The sequence below is a fragment of the Akebia trifoliata genome, chromosome 3 (assembly GCF_017979445.1).
Source record: "Akebia trifoliata isolate Shusen 1 chromosome 3, ASM1797944v1, whole genome shotgun sequence".
NCBI classification, from domain to species: Eukaryota; Viridiplantae; Streptophyta; class Magnoliopsida; order Ranunculales; family Lardizabalaceae; genus Akebia; species Akebia trifoliata.
Window position 1 is genome coordinate 57,816,329 of NC_141377.1, and position 18,425 is coordinate 57,834,753.

At 34.4% G+C, this 18,425-nt stretch overlaps 2 protein-coding genes across 4 annotated transcripts; both read left to right on the forward strand.

Moving 5' to 3' along the window:
* Positions 1-1,160: 1,160 nt before the first annotated feature.
* On the forward strand, positions 1,161-6,448 carry LSM8 (Small nuclear ribonucleoprotein family protein). The gene is made up of 6 exons (XM_086437281.1): positions 1,161-1,304; positions 3,024-3,131; positions 3,249-3,289; positions 3,360-3,434; positions 5,728-5,780; positions 6,223-6,448. The coding sequence occupies exons 2-6, from the start codon at positions 3,095-3,097 to the stop codon at positions 6,311-6,313; spliced, it is 297 nt and encodes a 98-aa protein (XP_086293407.1). The 5' UTR covers positions 1,161-1,304; positions 3,024-3,094; the 3' UTR covers positions 6,314-6,448.
* Positions 6,449-8,084: 1,636 nt separating this feature from the next.
* On the forward strand, positions 8,085-17,446 carry LOC147408324 (TOM1-like protein 1). 3 transcript variants are annotated; one of them, XM_086437279.1, is made up of 4 exons: positions 8,085-8,481; positions 8,656-9,190; positions 12,416-12,661; positions 16,752-17,446. In XM_086437279.1, the coding sequence occupies exons 2-4, from the start codon at positions 8,672-8,674 to the stop codon at positions 17,175-17,177; spliced, it is 1,191 nt and encodes a 396-aa protein (XP_086293405.1). In that variant the 5' UTR covers positions 8,085-8,481; positions 8,656-8,671; the 3' UTR covers positions 17,178-17,446. The 3 variants fall into 3 exon arrangements, with proteins under 3 accessions (XP_086293405.1, XP_086293403.1, XP_086293404.1); XM_086437277.1 differs by having other exon boundaries at positions 8,104-8,481; positions 8,597-9,190; XM_086437278.1 differs by lacking the exon at positions 8,085-8,481 and having other exon boundaries at positions 8,490-9,190.
* Positions 17,447-18,425: the final 979 nt, after the last annotated feature.

Consider the following 18,425-nt stretch of genomic DNA (forward strand, 5'->3'; position numbering starts at 1 on the left):
AGGGTCAAAATGGAATTATGCCTAATTATACGAGTCGAAGTTTAATTAGCCCTTTAAGATTAATATAATCAGAGTTATTGTGGTCAAAAATAAAAAAAATGGCATTCCTATGGATCTCTAGTCACGTTTGTTAGTTTTTAAAATTACAAAAATATCCTCTTTACTATATAATGATAATTTGAATTATAAATAAGCATACATGTGCATTTACACGACACCTTTTAGTTTATTATAATGAGAGAAGGGAAAGTAGAAGTTTGTTTGACACCAAAATTTGAGTGATCATAAACACCCTAACTTTTATATTTTAATTTGATATAATTGATGTTATTTTAGTTGACAATGGCATAATCACATTCCAAACTTACAAAAATATCATTTTTTTATTATCTAAACTTCAAAAACTCTTTAATCAATAGTTTAAATTACAAATAAGCCCTTCTGACACATGTGCCTTTGCACATGCCACCTTCTAGTACAAACTAATGGGATGGTATAGGATAATATTATATTTCTAATATTTAAGAAAAATAAAAAATAAAAAATTGCACATATTCCCAAAAAAAAAAAATTGTAATAACGACTAAAATAGCCAATAAATTAAGAGGAAGTTAATTGATATTGTTTAGATACATTAAATGATGGCTGATTATAATCCCAATTACAAGCATGGCTTGAGAACTTCATATATCATCTCGCTTGCATTTCTACTAATACCAATTAGGAAAACACACATTCTTTAAGACAATTTAAAATTATCTATTAATATATATTTTTTTGACTAAGTAAATTATTTATTAATATAGGTGTGCATATATTCAAATAATTATAATCCTATCTTGATGCTCACTCATAAATTACATTTTATATGAATAATAAAAATTTAATTTATTAAAATTGTTACTTTTCTATAATAATAATAAATAAATAAATAAATAAATAAATAAAAGAAAATCAAAGGTAATTCCATCTCGTTTTACATCTTATTGATGTTTGGAGGTCGAAAGAGAGAAACCTAAGGTCGAAAACCGAGGATGAAAGTCTGGGGCTATGCTAGGTGTTGAAGAAGAGGGTATTTATGTCATTTTCGATTAGAATTGCAGAGTAAACCGAAGTCAAGGGGGATGTCATTAGTTTGAAAATTCAGTACTATCTCAAATATTTACCAAAAAGTGAGGGTTCATCTCTAAATCACCGTCCTTGTATTTAACTTTTATCCTTCCAAAGTCCAAATTTCCAATTAGAAACCCTAAACCCCTGTCTTCCCACACCAGTCGTCTTCACCATCTCTGTTGCCTACACAGGTGAGCTCTCTCTCTCTCTCTCTCTCTCTCTCTCTCTCTCTCTCTCCATTTGATAAGCAAGCACCTCCAAAGTTCCCCATAGATAAACGTTTGAGCAGATTAACCCTAGAAATTGAGGTTTTTTTAAACTAATTTCTCTTAATCTTTCTCGAGTTTTTCAATTTCATTAGGTTTTCATGTATGATATGCTTATAGACCAGATATTACACATTTCTAATGTTAAATTTTCTACAGATGAAATTTTTATTGGAAACAAGGTTGAAATTTTACAAAAAATTCAATAAAGAAATATAAATTTTCTCGATATTTCATTTGTTCTAGGTTTAACAATAAGAACAAATTGAAATCATCACCATGATCACATACACCTTGTCGGGCTTGGAAACATGAATCACTGAATTCTATTTCGCCGTTCAACTCTATCTTGAACCATATCTTTGATCAAAGTATGTATCTCTAATTGAGCTCTGGGTTTTACGAATTGCTCTTTGGTTTTTCGGAGAATCCTAGAAAGTTGTTTTTCCAACTAAGCCACTGAATTGTTCCTGAGATTGGTACCTTGGACTACTTGTCACGAATCCAATCCAAGCCTGAGCAAGAGCTCTGGTTTTCGAGCATGAGCTAAGCTGAGTAAAACTTAGCTCCTTTACAGCCTGTTTACTTTTCTTTTTTGCTAGAATTATATACTGTTAATTTTTAATGTCAATGCTGGCGAAGAACAACCCAAAATGCTATGTCGTGCTGAGAATAATATGATTGATAATTTTGTAGCCATTGGTTTTGAGCATTTTACGTTGTTGTTTATGCCCATTTAAAAGGATTAGGTTTTATGCCGGTCACCAATCCTGCTGATTTTTATTTGTGGCCCACTAGAGGTTGGGCCAAACAGTTGTGGAGGCAATGGGCTAGAAAGAGTGTGCGACGAGACATTTTTGAGTTGTGGTGTCATGAAAGCAGAGTCCTATGTTTAATTCTTGAACTTTGGCATGGTTCTGGTTGTTTTGAAGTTTTGGCATTTTATGGGATTCTTTGTTTTCATAATAATAATATTTCTTCAGCTGACCCCAAATATTTGGTATGAGGCTTCAATGATAATGATTTTAATGTTTTTGACGGTTAAATTATTGCAATGCTGATGCCTAAGATTTGGTGATTGTCATATTCTATTATTCCATTCATTTAGAACCCGTTATACTTGTTTTTTTTATAAATATATATAAGTATAAATTCATTGAAGAAAAGGAGTTTGAGAAGACCTACCTTGTACAAAATGAACGTTTTTCTAACAAGGATCCAAACACATAAGACCCCATTTAAACAGAAATCCTCAAAATATGTACCCCTTTGAACTCATCAAAATTCTTACATACAAAAATGAAGAAGCAATATCCTACAATATTGATGGTCATTTCTTGAAGAGAACCTTCCTTCCCTTCGAAGATTCTATTATTCCTTTCCTTCCAGATCCCAGAAAAACAGCACAAGATGTTAATGTCCACAAGATCCTCTTTCCATGCTCAAAGGCCTTAATCTGCCAACAATGGAATGGAGGGTATACTTAGGGAAAACCCAAGATGTATGGAAACTTGAAAGCAATAAACATAATGTTGATTAAGTTCTGCTGCACGGATTTCTTATCTAGAGTTCTTGTTGAATATAATAATGTAAAACAAGTCTAAAGGAATATGTAATTTTGGGTTCGTCTGATTTCTTCTGCAGCGGACTTTGTCAAGGTGTGACAACCATCCTGTCAAAGGGTTCACCACGTTCTTGGTCTTCAAAGTTTCACAATGTCAAGTGGGCCTGGACTCGAATCTCTTGTTGATCGTATGCAAACTCTCACTAATACTTGCTGATTGCTTGACTGCATTTCTAATATATATATGTTGGTAATGGACTTTCGATGAAGCATTAGGTAGTGATTTTCTTTCCCTTTATTTGCAGAACAAATATCAATTATAACAAATGATGGCCGCAATATAGTGGTAAGTTTCATTATTTGGGCTCAATATAGTAGTAAGCTTCCATGCTGAAAGAGTCCATTTTTACTTGCAGGGTGTACTAAAAGGTTTTGATCAGGCAACAAATATCATTCTCGATGAATCTCATGAACGGGTTTATTCCACTAAGGTTTGTTTGCTTCCTTTGTTGTAGCTTCATTTTCTTGATAAATACCTTGAACAAGCTTTCTGTGTAAAGCCTTGCCTAGGGAAAAGGCATGTGCATTGTACATGTGTAATAAAACATCATAATCAAACCATTATAGGAATCCTTTTCCTCGATTTGATATATTCTGCTGAATGATATGAGGGATCAAGATTCATGTTAAGAGACGGCGTTCCGGACTTGGAACCGTCAATGTAGTGTAAATGCAACACTACACAGGCAGAGTTGTGTAATGAATTAGAATTCAATACAAAATAGGCTTAAAATCAAATGAAGTTTTTTGGTCTACAATAACTTTCCATTAAAATGGATTGAGTGGTGCAAATGGCTGGTATATTGCATGTTATTGACAAATAACAAATGCATAATGCTGTCAAAAAGAGAATTATAAAACAATGACATAGATGAAAATTCTATTCATATGATCATCATCATGATACTTTTCCAACAATATAATTATGGACCCATAGCTCAGTGCCTACCAAAAAACATTGTTTGAGAAGGTAAGTGTGATAATATAAGGCTTAAATGCTATTTCATTTTAGAATACATTAATTAATACAACGGCAATATTAAGAAATAAAGTAAAAGAAAAAATAATATACTGATAAAAATAAAAATAAAACCATATGATTATATTAAGTGAAAGAGAAACCGATAGAAATTTAAGAGATAGATGTAGAAAATTGTATGGTGAGGATAATTTTTAGGATGTTAAGAAAAATAATAATATGAGATCGGTGGTTTCTCATGATGAGGAAGGTATTCTCAGTTAAATTGTGCATAATTTAACATGATGTAGTGATCCTTTGCTATTTATGAATGATATTAAAATTAGAAAATATTAGTGTTGATAGAAATTTTTTCCCTTGAACTTCTTGTTGAGTCCCATTATATATGGGGCCAAAGATTTTCCTCAAATATAAAAGTAAAAATATAAAAATAGATCAATGGTCAAAAGCTTACCTATTCCACATAGGATGGACCTACTCTATAGTGTATGTTTCATTGGTGGGAACAATGGTTAAAAGTTTCGTGCCTTTTGGAATGTTTCAAGGGAACATTCCGATTTTGGCTAAGATCAGAACGAAACATTGACTTCAAAATATTGAGTGCATTGGGAGTGTTATGATATCATGGAATGTTTCGGTCAAGACCGTTCCAGTTTTTTCTTGATTGAGACATTGCTTTGAAACAAGATTTTAAACCTTGGTGGGAACCACTGTTGATGAGATTACCTCAAAGTACCAAATAAGTATCGCCAACTCTTATCATGAAAATTAGGGATCATTTTCTCTAATTTCGTTGTTGGGTTTGTTATTTCTCGCCTTTGTGGGTGTAGGATGTCTTTTTTTATTTTTTTCTGTATTGGGTTGGTCAGCTCGAACCTCCATTCTTTCTTTCTTAATATTTTTTACATGTGAAATTATTTCTTAATATTTTTTGAGGTAATGAAAGTGATTGCTCCAGGGTATTTCTAGACCACAATTTACACTGGACATTCTTCTTCCAGGGTGTCAATACTAAAGTTTCACATACTTGGTCTTGATTCCACTTATTATGAATCTCTTGGACTCCAGACATCTCTCAAAATAATTCTAGTTTTGTGTTGAATTTATCTTGTCTCGTCAAATTGATACTACATCCTTTGCAAATAACATGCACCAAGGTTGTTGCTCTTGAATTTGAGTAGTTTTGCTATTTATAACTAAAGCAAACAAATATGGACGCAAAGCCGATCCCTGTTATAGACCAACTGTAATTGGGTAGAGAGAAGCTAATAGGAAGGTGTCATAATGGGTAACCACCTCTTTATTGAGTCCATTTTTGCAATTATTATTATTATTATTATTAAGAAATATGCTCTGTTTTGGTCGAAAAATATAAGCTTATGTTCAATCTATGATCTATGAAGCTTGAACACACCTTCCCCCTACCCCTAAGTGCGTCAACTTGTTTTAAAGACCAAGTTAGCTTGTTCACTCTCCCTTGACACCTTTTTCGAAGTTTCTATTTGAAGAGATGTGATGCGGAACTTGGGAATGTTTGGTCTCAACTTTGTAAGTCTGGTACAAGTTACTTCTTTGCTTGGTAACAAGCAATTGCAATACCAATATGCACAAGTTACTATTTGCATTATGATTAGTCTTTTTGGGTTTCTTCTTTCATTTTAGTTCATCATTCTCATGTATAAATTTATAAATTGTCCTGAGGTAAGGCACGATTCTGGATTCACCTGTTCTTTCTTACTTTTCAGGAAGGTGTCCAGCAACTTGTATTAGGCTTGTACATCATAAGGGGTGATAACATGTATGTCATCTTCCTCTTCACTTTTACAATTTGGATTTTCAACAGTTCTGTTGTTTTATTTGCCACACCAACCTTTCTTTATAGCACTCCTATTCAGGGGATTATATGTAACATACCAGATATGAATATAGACACATCACAGTGGTTCTGAAACACATTAAAAAGAAGAGAGAACGGAGCAGTTGTGACCGCAATTTGACAGCTGCAGTCAACCTTCGATATTTTTCCTGACCACTCTCATTGGAATAAAAACCCAAATTGAATTAGCTTCTTTTGAGAAGTAAAATAATTGGGAAAAGGGTGCGGTCAATAAAAAATTTAGAATGATCATCCACACCCAGACACCATTTTTAATCTCATTGTTTGGTGTGTTATAAAACAAAAAAAAACAAAAAAAAGTTTCATTTATACCCCTTTATTATACCTCTTGTGGCTCTTGCAGAAGTATTGTTGGAGAAGTAGATGAAGATATTGACTCAAGTCTGGATTTGTCAACACTCAAAGCCCATCCTCTCAAACCCATAATCCACTGATTAACAAGGTATATCCAGTTCCCATTTTGAATGCTAGACTTTGTTTATGTAAGGGTGCAATCATATATACGACAGAACCGAAACTTCTCGTGTATTAAAAGTCGAGGTATGGATTTAGTGGTTATTTTTGGGTTATGTTTTGTTTTGTTTTATTTATTTATTCTTCAATGCAAGAGTTTTGGCCAAGGAAATTTTAAAACCTTATGCTTCTGTCTCCAAGAAGACCTGCAACCAAGAAAATTGTCATGGATGATCTTAACCATTCAATAACTGGGATTCATTATCGTTCTAATGATTAGCAGTATTTGATGCTTGATGTAATATTTAATTGTATCTCTTCACTTTCAGATTGAGAAACATTGGTAAAGAGTCTAAGCCTTATTAGCAATCCAGCACCACAGCCCTCTAAATTTCATTAAAAAAAAAAAAAAACACAGATCCAAATTTTTTTGGCTTTATCCAAGGTTTTGAAAATGGACAGTTACCGAACTTCCACCAAACTCCAAAATTTAAAATCAAAATTCAATGGTGAAAAATAACTTTTTTTTATAATTTTTTTTTTTGCAAAGTAAAATTTTTTTTGTCCTTTACAATCCTGAAAATGGTTATAAAATTCATTTTGACGTCTCATCTCGTCCATGAACGAGATGATGAATTTTCCGATACATTTGAGTCGTCACGTTCAACATTGGGACAAATGAACCACGGTTTTTAAATCTCATCTGATACATTTGACTTGTCTATCCATGTTGTTGATGGATGATACTGAGACGTGGTGGTTTGACAAGATTTAAAATCATAATCCTGAAGCATCAGATCATGTTTTTTATTTTTATGTCACAAGTTGAGTCCAAAGACGCTTAGTATGGGGATACTTAGTAAGGATAGGTGGACTCGAACTCATTAAAAACAGGCTTAACAAACCAAAAGGATATTCTATGTTAAAATTCTATTTTTATTTTTATTTTTTTCTCTGATTATGAAAAATTAAGTGAGTAATCTAAATTTAATTCTCCGAAATGATTATGATTTAGAAGGGACCCCCCCCCCCCCCTCCATACATGCGATCATGGTTCTAAGAGTGGACTTTTGTGTGAAGAATCAGATGAGTCACCTTCCGCAGCCGGTCCCTCCTGGGTAGAGACCTAAATGCCTACTGTCAATTACACCAGAACAGGGGGCATACAACCGATCGGTGTAATAATTTGAGGCATAAAGTGCAAGATTTCATCGATGAAGGCAAGATCGCGGTGTCAGCAAAGGAATCGCCGCCCCCGGTCGCCCAGAATGCTGCCACCCCAAAGTCAATCCCTTCAAAGTCAGTTCATACTGATAATACATAAATTGATAATTAAAAAAAAGTTGGGATCCATAGACTCATGAAAGTGAATTTATATGTTCACACACAATCTCGGATTGTGTATTTATGAAATACAATGGTTAAGATATATCTTAGAGATTTATAATATATTCTCCGGATACATCTTTTATCCCAACTGTTGGATCTCACATATAAACGGTCGGTATTGTGTGTCAACATATGATTTCATGTTTCATGAGTCTACTGCTCCCCCCACCCATTAAAATATATGTTACAATCACAAAATCTAATTTTCTATCAATCACCAACATTTAAATTCTAAAAAAAAACCACTTAAGCAATTTGAATTTGTTGTTGACCGAGTCAGAGTGTCCATTTCATAATTGGAAAAATCGCTCAATATCATACTAGCTCACCGAGTCAAACTGGGATTGGTGAGTTATCGAATCACATTCGTCAAAACAGAGATTAATCGAGTTTTAAAATCGTTCCAACTCAACTGAGTCAAAACGGAATCGACCGATTTTTAGAACTGCAATAATGTACCTGTCCTTATAAACTACCTACCTGGACATACCAACTAAACTTGTACAACGACAGATGAAATCTTGGATTGAGGATTTAGTTTTATTCGAAGGTTCCATGATCCAACATCACCGCAAGTAGGGCCAGAAGATCAATCAACGGTCATCATAAGATCAACGGCTCTAAATTGGACAAATATATAATAAAAAAAATCCCATAAATCTGACTGAAAAATACTCTGACGAAGGAGAAGAAAGGGCACACAAGAGTACAAAAGATCTCTGTGAGTCGTTTTCGTCGCAAGCTTCACTTCAATTTCAAGGTATTATTCTCGAAAATCTCCCATTTTACCCCCACAGTCTCTTCTCATTAGCTTGAAATTTTAAGGTTTCGATTAATGATTGTTTTTTAACAGTGTAATTTGGTGTTTTTAAAAGGTGATTAGTGGAAGTTATCGGTTGTAAGCGTTCTGAAACCCTAGAATTTGTGGATTTAGGGTTAGGGTTTTGAAAATGAGTGACAATTTGATGGAAAAAGTGAGCGCTTTTGGCGAACGATTGAAGATCGGGGGAGCCGAAGTGGGTAGAAAGATGACGGCTGGGATGAGTTCGATGAGTTTCAAGATGAAGGAACTCTTCCAGGGATCAAATCAAGAAGAGAAGCTTGTGCAAGATGCAACATCAGAGACGTTGGATGAGCCGGATTGGGCCATGAATCTCGATATCTGCGATATGATCAACAATGGCAAGATTAACAGTGTTGAATTGATCCGGGGGATTAAGAAGCAGATCATGATTAAACACCCTAGGGTTCAGTATTTGGCTTTGGTTTTGCTTGAGACGTGTGTGAAGAATTGTGAGAAGGCGTTCTCCGAGGTTGCTGCCGAAAGGATTCTTGATGAAATGGTGAAATTAATTGACGAACCTCAGACTGTCGTGAACAATCGGAACAAGGCTCTTATTTTGATTGAAGCGTGGGGCGAATCGGCTAATGAACTTAGGTATTTACCTGTTTATGAAGAAACATACAAGGTATACTTCTCATTTAATTAATTATTATTTTTTGTATTTTAGTTGATTCCATATATATATATATATAACGTATGATTATAAACATTATAGTTTATCAATGTATCATGATTTATTGTAGATATGATTTGATATATATATATAGCAATATGAGTTGTTAACAATTTGGCCACCATTGCAATATGTAGTAGAGAGATCTTTCATAATTATGAAAGTTTATTGCGTGATATTGTATAATATTTATCAACATAACAACAATATTTAATACCTAGGAATGAATCTAGACTCATTTAATTGGTAGGGCGCAATTCCAATGTCACATTAACTGGCTACTCATAGTATTCACTTGGTGAGACCTAAGTCCTTCATTCAATCATAGTTTCTAGGTTATGGATCATCCTAGATATGCCCGACCAATTGAGCAAAACCTAGTGCAACTCATGGCAGATGGGTCATGTTGAGAGCCAAATCGAGTTTATAGCATTCACTCCCCGAGCCCTATTTGACCTTTGGTTAAAATACTTTAACTTGAGCCCTATTGGAGGTACATTCAATCTAACCCAAGCCTGGCTTGGTTGAATTTGGTTTCACCCTAACAAGGTTAAGAAAGATTCTACCCATATATAGAGATTCATCATGATATTTTACATGACAAAAAGACGAATTGAAGATGGACTCATCTAGGATAGATTTTGGTATGAATAGTGTTGGAACCCAACCTTGTGTTGGATCTCCAATTGAAAAAAAAAATCTTTTGCACCAACGCCACACGAAGAAAAATATCATAGTACATACTCAACAAAAGAAACATAGAAGAGAAAAGAATATCAATAAAGTAAAATAATTGTCACTAAAATTTCTCTCACCCTAACTTCACTACTCTACTATAGAATTACGCCACATATTTCACCACTTTCTATTCAAGCAACTTATCATCAAAGCCTTATCTCAAGTATTTGGGATCTGCTAAACAAATCATATTTCTTCATTCACTATGTTTAGAGCCATTATATTATTGAAATTTTGTTCATATTCGCTCTCACTATCTCAATCCTTGTTCTTTTGGGTCGTCTTCCTCTCACTCTTTAAGAACCTTCAATTGAATATTTCTTCTAATTGGGGATGTAATCAGTCTTCATTGAACATGTTTAAACCATGTCAGTCGACTTTTTGCCTATTGGAGCTACTCTTGCATTTTTTTTTTTCTCTCTCTCTCTCTCTCTCTTTTTTAAATAAGTAAAGAGTTGAATTGGAAATGGAGTTCAAGATGACCAACAAAAAAATAAGAAAGAAACAACAAACCCCAAATGTATGATGTGGGAATAGAACAAACCCAATCCTATCTCCCCAAAAATCCTTAGAAACGACTCCACAGAACTCCTTAAGAACCTTACACCATAAATACAAAGAGCTAACCTCAACATTCTCATCTCTTGAATATGCTCATTTCTTATTTTATCTTTTCTAGTCATTTCACTCATCCATCTCAACATTCCCAGTCTGCTATTCTAAAGTTATTAATATGATGCCCCTTGACCACCTAATATCATCTCTATAAAGCATAGCATATCTTACTGTCATCTTATACCATGTTCCTTTTAATTTTCAAAAGCATAGCATACCTCCATTTAACCACTCAACTCTAATCCTATGAGCAACATATTCCACAATAGTAGACCCAAAATAAATGGTTACTTCAATATATTTACGGACCATCAATTTTTATAGGACAAAGCTCTTAGTGGTGAGCGTTTTGAAACCATAGAATTTGGGAATTTAGGGTTAGGGTTCTGAAGATGAGTGATAATTTGATGGAGAAAGTCGGTGCCTTCGGTGATCGCCTGAAGATCAGTGGAACCAAGGTAGGTAGGAAGATAACGGCTGGGATGAGTTCAATGAGCTTCAAAATGAAGAAATCCACTTATTAGAAGTAATTCTAGGAGGCAAATTCTTCAAAGATTTTTGGCAAAAAGCAATTTTTTAACAAATTAGGTTAGATGAGTACTAGATGTCTTTCAGTTCATTAGTCATAATTTTTTTTTTAAATAGAGAGACCTAATGTGTAATAGAAACTAACAAAAATAAAGGAGCACACATCTTACAAAAGAGAGAGAGGAGGAGAGTTAATTTAGATGCCTAATGTGTAATTAGAAAGAAACTTAACAAACAAGAAGAATACCATATCCAATAAAAAATAAATACGACTAATATATAAAGAAGAATATGAGTCTTATGAAAATAAGACTAAAAAGTGAAGGAGAAAAAGAGAGTATACATAAGACTTAAAATTTACTGGTGTAAATTAACCTTAACATATATTTTTAATAGTTTCTCGCTTCAGTTAGTTGTGAGGGCTACTTAATTAGAAAACCTTTTAGAACATCATCCTACGGAGTCAATTTAGAATCATGGCATGAATACCAAAGCAGTGTATGAAAAAAATCGAAAATAACAAGCTAACTGTAATATTGAGATCCATAAGTGGTTGTTTGGTATCACTATCTTACATACGTCCAAGGTTTGTCATTCTTTCCTCTTGAGTAGGGAGTTGAGATAAGTAGTCAATATTTAGTTATGCCTATCCAAAGTTAATTCATTGGTGTGCAATGTGTAGTGAATGGTATGGACATAAATCCTGGAGGGTACAAACATATATATAAGGACAGAAGGGAGATGCAAAACATAAAATATGGTTGATACAACAAGTATGCATATAAATAATCTAATCTTTTCCATTTGTACTGTGTTCACACTAATGATGTAAGGGGCTTCAATTATTTCGAGTAAAATCAACTTTTCTTGGTAAAATGAAAATCAAATTTCACATGTTTAAATTGTGAAAATGAAAATAAACTTTTCTTGAGATTTGACTAGCACTACACGACATACAAAAACGCAAAAGCCATTCAGTGCTTCTTTGGTAGGTGTTGATGTATTTAATGGTTTATCCTAAGTATTTTTTTTTTTTAACTTCTTTTGGAAATTGTCCCAAGGGAAAAAAAAATCAGAAAGCTGTTATTTTGGCCAATACATGTTCTTTTTTTAAATATTTAAGAAATCTTAATATTTTTAAATAAAGAACAGAGTATTTTTTTCATAAAGGTGGATTGTAAAACCATTTGTTGTATCCATGGTAAAGTTTAGGACAAAAAGATGTTGTATATGTCTTAAGTACAAAACTGTTGAGCTTTTGCTTACCTAATTCCTCTCTTTTCGACTTCTTCTTAGAGTTTGAAATCCAGAGGCATTCGGTTTCCTGGGCGTGACAATGAGAGTTTGGCTCCAATATTTACCCCACCACGTTCAATATCGGATTCAGAACCAAACACTGCCATTGCTGAACAGATTCACCATGATATTCCCACAGAAACATTTTCAGCTGAGCAGACAAAAGAAGCATTTGATGTGGCTCAAAACAGTATTGAACTTCTCTCAACGGTTTTATCCTCATCTCCACAACAAGATATATTACAGGTAATTTATTTGTTACACAAATTAAATGCTCTTTTCGTCATGCATATTTATGCTATAATGAATGGTGAGAACCTAAAATGAATTATAAGGTATTATGCTATCAAGTGTATAAAATACATATGATGGGCATGTAGGGGCAGCTTGCCTTCCGAATGGCTGGCATTGCCTAGAAGACTATTCAAAAAATTGATCAGGTCCAATGGGGCAGGCATGTCAATGACAATGTTGGGTGCTACACATTCAATTGATTGGTTTCATTGAGAACACCATCTACATGTATACCAAAAAAAGGAGTGGTCATACACCACTTTTTTGCTTAAGTAACTGCTCAAGAAGCTGTCAGATGCGATGTGAAACTCTTTCTAGATATCTTAGTTGTCAACAATTTATCAATATTCAAACAATGTGGGCCTCAAAACAATAACTGGAGTCTGATTATATGGTCATTGTCATGATTTAAGAGCAATGTATTCTTCATAAATATTAGAACGATGTTGTCTTGACTCCCTGGTCATTGAATTCTTTATGTTTCCACAACCCAAAAGTGCTACATCACACACTCTTTTTTGGCCAATTAACTAAACGAGTCTTTGGGATGTTGGCATAAAAGAAAGTATGCCACGTGGCCTTTTTGGAATGTGATCTGGATTCATGACAACAGTATCCTAAAATTAAAATTTTTTTATAGCTCCTTTAATAATTTTTGGGTTCCTTTTATTAGCACCTAGCAGAAGCTTTTAGTGGGGTCCATGGAATTATTGAATGAAGGTTTTCTTTTAGGGTACTTTTAGGTTTCTTGGATTAGTACTTTGCAAGAAGCTTTGAGCTGAATCTCCTCTATTGAAGTATTTTCTATAATGTCATGTGCATCCCATTTACTTTCAAAATACAGATATTCATTAGCTTTTTCCTGAAAGAATATATTTGTAACCTCACCTTGACTAATGATCAAGTGAGACAATTTGTTTCGGTCTGATATAATTGCTGTGAAATTTTTTGTGGCAGTCATTGAAAAAGTAACATGGATATAATGCTCAGCATAAGTTTTCTGAAACAGATTCTGAAAATTGTCCCTTTGCTACCAGCTAAACCTAGAGAATGATCCAAGGAAGGGCCCTTGGTTAACAAGATAGGCGTTGGAAGCTACAACTTTCACTCCAACTCTCTGGTCAAAACCTGAAAAGCTGCCTAAGACACTCCACATGATGGGTTCTCTATGGAAAAATCATGGCCTAGATGGCTAGATCAATCTTCACCATCCAATTCGATAATAAGATCAAAATGTCCCACCCATCCCAATTATCATGTTCTTCCATTAATTCTATCTAAATCTATGTCATCATTAATTCAAGTTTTATTATTTCTACTCCCAATACTGCAATCCACGGCCTATTCCTACATTTTGACAAATGCGTTCATTTGTTGGTGTTATCATCGGTCTTTGTTACACGAGACCAAATCATTTTTTTATGGGTCACGAGACCAAATCATTTCAATCATCTCTCCTTGGTTTGTCAGCAACAGGGCCTATTCCTACATTTTGACAAATGCATTCATTTCTTTTTCTGTTTTTCCTTGTTATCTTTCTTGGGTCTCAAATTGTCCATCTCAACATCGGGATCTTTGCTACACTTATTCTGTTATCATGTTATTTGATAGGACACAAGTTAAGTAATCAGCTGAGAAGTACAAGAATGTTTAGCCTTCCTTAATGTGATTAGAAGACTAAAATCATGGAAGGATTGAGAGAAAAGAATAGAGAAGGATTACTTGAGTTTGGAAGGGAAGCTTGGATTGGTTAATGGACTCTCCACTTTTCTTTAATTGTGTTTTGAGTCGTAGCAATGACATCAGTGGATGGAGTAAGAGGAAGGGACCTAGGAGGCACAACAACTTCTGTAGACGCAATTGGGGAAACTAAGTGATATTATAAGGAAATAATGATAATTTGTAACCACTAGAAGTTAGACATGTGGCAATGGATTTTTGTTCTTCTTTGCTTCAACTTTATCCTTATCCTTAGCTTTTCATAATATATTCATTCCAAATTACCACCTTTTTCTCACTATCAAATGATCCGCATCTGCTAGTACAGAGGATAAGGAATTTATCCTATAGTTGTTACACTTCTGGCACAAATCAACCTGCTGAGTGTGACCTCTACATTGAGTGATTCTCGATTTGATTCCTCAAGAGAGCTGTCCATTTTTGTTATCTTCCCTTATCTCATGATACACAATATGTTATACAGGTGGTTAACATGACCGATGGCTTTAGTATCAACTAGTTCTTGTTTGTTTTAGATAGACAAATATGTGCAAAAGAGAAAATATTTTTCTTGGTAGACTTTATCCATGATGCAAATTCGTCCACATAAGCAAAATGTCTCATTTGATTATTAGCTATCTGAGCTAAGCGATGAGCTTGTCAATTTACTTTTCTGGAAACATAACTTGCAATCATCTAAAATCTTAATAGCTACAAAAATGTTTCCAAAAAAAAAGGGAATTACTTACCGGAAAAAAGAAAAAAGAAAAAGGGAAAGGAAAAAAAACATTGTCCTCTACAATATCGAGCTGTTTTTGATGGACAATTTAACAGTTTTTTTAAACAGATTTTAAGAGTCATTTTTCATGATCATGCACTAGAAGTACTGGTGTGCAGCCACTCTATCTCTAACCCTCTCAATATTTGGTTGAGCTTCCACTTCTTCCTCCATAGAATCAGTTTTAGCATTCTGCAGCTGCATCAACACTGTCATTATTGTGTTATGACAGATACTGCTATATATAACCTTAAATGCCATTTCCCTATTCTGCACCATCCACTTAAAATTTGAACCATCCTTTGGGAGGACCGATCCATGATGATGGTTCTCGACATTTTTCTGTGACTGCTTTCCTTGTGTTATTGGTTTGCTCAAGCTATTTCCTCTTTTTCTCTGTTACTCTTCTCTATGATTTTGGGTTTGCTATTCTCTGAAAAGGTGACTGTTCCTTGCTTCCCATGTACTGGCTAATATCACTGCTAATGTGAGCCCATAGATTGGTTACACCTTTAGAAAGAGAGGAGTTTGGTCATGTTCTTGAGGTTATCCTTATTGTCTTTTTGGTCCTTTTTCGTTCATTTTTCTGATGCCTTCTTTTCTTTTTTCTTATGTTTTTCTTCAACATCTCATCCTTTTAATTAAATATGTTTTACTTCTCTCTTTTGCTTTATATATATATATATATATGGGTTGGGATCTGTTGACTCATGAGAAAACATATGATCCCAACCGTTTAGATACAATATCCAACAGTCGAGATTTGTGTTTCTTGTTAACACATATCTTGGAGATACTTATCCTGAGAATAAATCTCAACCATTGGATTTTGTGTTTAAATGGTTGGGATCATGTGTTTTTTCCATGAGTCAAGGGATCCTGAGGGTAGCGTTTGACAGCCAACATTGGAAGCCAAAATTTGTCCTATATGGCTTAAAAGTTTCGGATTTGGCTGATTTTTTTGTGAGGAAGAAATCATCCTCACAAAAAATCAGCCCAATCTGAAACTTATAACCCCCATCAAAAGTGATTTACAAATTAATGGTAAAAAATTGATGGTCCACAATTCTAAACCACTTTTGATGAGTTTAGAAGTTTCGGATTGGGCTGATTTTTTGTGAGGATGATCTCCTCACCATAGAGATCATCCTCACAAAAAATCATCTCATTACGAAACTTCTAACCCATATAGGACAAAGGTGTTGGCTCCTTAACGTTGGCTGCCGAACGGGACCCATATATATAGACATTCGGAAGTAGCCACTTGATTACTGTTTTTCTAGTTTCAAGGTTTGCCTTGGTATCAGCTGCTTCTCTATCTAGGTTCAGTTGCACATGTACCTAATACATGCATAAGCACGTATATGGCTGTCACAGCTTCTCTATTTTTTGGTTTGCATATCTGAAGCGTGAAGTCCGCTGCTTCTCTACTCCCTTGACATGCAACACAAGTACACCACATTTTGTGTGCCAATCCATATGCATGCATATATTGATCTTGAATGCATCAATTGTATTGGGTTCACCTCTGAACATTATGGGCAGGATGACTTGACGACCACGCTGGTACAACAATGCCGCCAATCCCAGTTTACTGTTCAGAGAATAATTGAGTCTGCTGGTGACAATGAAGCTTTGCTCTTTGAAGCCTTGAATGTGAACGATGAGATCCTGAAAGTGCTCTCTAAGTATGAAGAATTGAAGAAGCCTTCTGTTGTCTCTACAGAGCTAGAGCCTGCAATGATACCCGTTGCTGTTGAACCTGATGAATCCCCTCGTGTTGGGAAAGAAGATGCCTTGATTAGGAAACCATCGGGCTCTCGAGGTGGAGTCCAAGGAGGAGAGGATGATAACATCATGGATGATCTTGATGAGATGATCTTTGGCAAGAAAGCTGGGACAACATCTGATGGTGGGCAAGATCCAAAGAAATCACCCTCGGCACCAAAAGATGATCTCATCAGCTTTTGAGTTCTCCCCATACTCCATGTTTTGGGCTAGGTGAGTGAGGCCTTTGATGGGGTGTTGATATTAGGTCATTTAGGTGATGCAAGACTTTTAATTGGGTCCTTAAAGGGGGAGTGGAAACTGTTCTAAATATTTTTTTGTTTTTTTTGTTTTATGCACATTTATGCAATTAATTCATGTTCCACACACACTTGGTTGTGACATGCTGACATATATACATACAGAAGCTTTTGTGTATAATAATCCTTGGCTACTGTCCTATCCTTTGCCAATGCTGATCAATTGATCATCTCTTAGTAATGGAGTATGGTTTGGCCAAATGCTTCTATGTTCTAACCATCTGATCAAAATGGCTTTTGGTGAATTTTATTGGCTCTTAGAACATATGTGATTGATGGCCCACTAATTTGGATGGTCCAGATCATAGCTAGCAATTTGTTGTAAGGTGAGTATTTGATTTGGGTGTCAATCTAGTTCTCCTCTTTGCATGCACAATCATGGATCAAAATCTCGGTTTGTATTGTAATTTTTTCGTACGAAACATTTTGGTATTTTCAAATCCCGAGATGAAACACGTTGAAAATCGAAAATTTTCAAAAGTTTTGGCTCATCTATGGGAAAATCAGAGAAGAGAGAGGGAGAGAGAGATCTGAGGTCTCCAGATCAGCAGATCAGGTAAGTAACCACCTCTTCATTTTTTTTTTTCCTCTCATCTCAAAAATGTGCTTGACTTTAGTCTTTTCTCGAAGACTGGATTGTTTTTTAATTAAAATACCTTAAATTTTTTGTAAATATTTAAGAAACTATGTTGGTTCAAATTGATTATATGCCCCTTGACCACAGTCTTCTATGAAAGACATGTTTTTAAATATTATAAATCAATAACTCTTTCAATGCTTACACATGTTTTTAAATATTATAAATCTTGAATTCTAAAATATTATGAAACAGATCTAAAATTAAGATCAACTTATTTTTATGAGCTAATGCAATGTAGATACAAAGCTTTATAAACAAAAAAGGCATATAATCTCATAATTAAGATTTTCCATGTCGACTCCTTTTAAAAAACACGTCAAAAAAAGACGGAGAAGGAACATATAATATTGAGTTTCTGGTCAATCTTCTTGGATTTTAATGATGATGATGAGTAAGGAGAGAGAATAAAGAACATTGTAATAAATCAAGGCTCATGTATTTTTACCCACCCTTCTTTACAAATATATTTTACTTTTTAAAGTAAATAAATCA

Coding starts and splice junctions, on each gene's coding strand:
- LSM8 (XM_086437281.1), top strand. CDS start 3,095: ATGTCAAGTGGGCCTGGACTCGAATCTCTTGTTGATC. Junction 3,132..3,248: donor ACTCGAATCTCTTGTTGATC/GTATGCAAACTC, acceptor CTTTATTTGCAG/AACAAATATCAATTATAACA. Junction 5,781..6,222: donor ATCATAAGGGGTGATAACAT/GTATGTCATCTT, acceptor TGGCTCTTGCAG/AAGTATTGTTGGAGAAGTAG.
- LOC147408324 (XM_086437279.1), top strand. CDS start 8,672: ATGAGTGACAATTTGATGGAAAAAGTGAGCGCTTTTGGCGAACGATTG. Junction 9,191..12,415: donor TTTATGAAGAAACATACAAG/GTATACTTCTCA, acceptor ACTTCTTCTTAG/AGTTTGAAATCCAGAGGCAT. Junction 12,662..16,751: donor CACAACAAGATATATTACAG/GTAATTTATTTG, acceptor CATTATGGGCAG/GATGACTTGACGACCACGCT.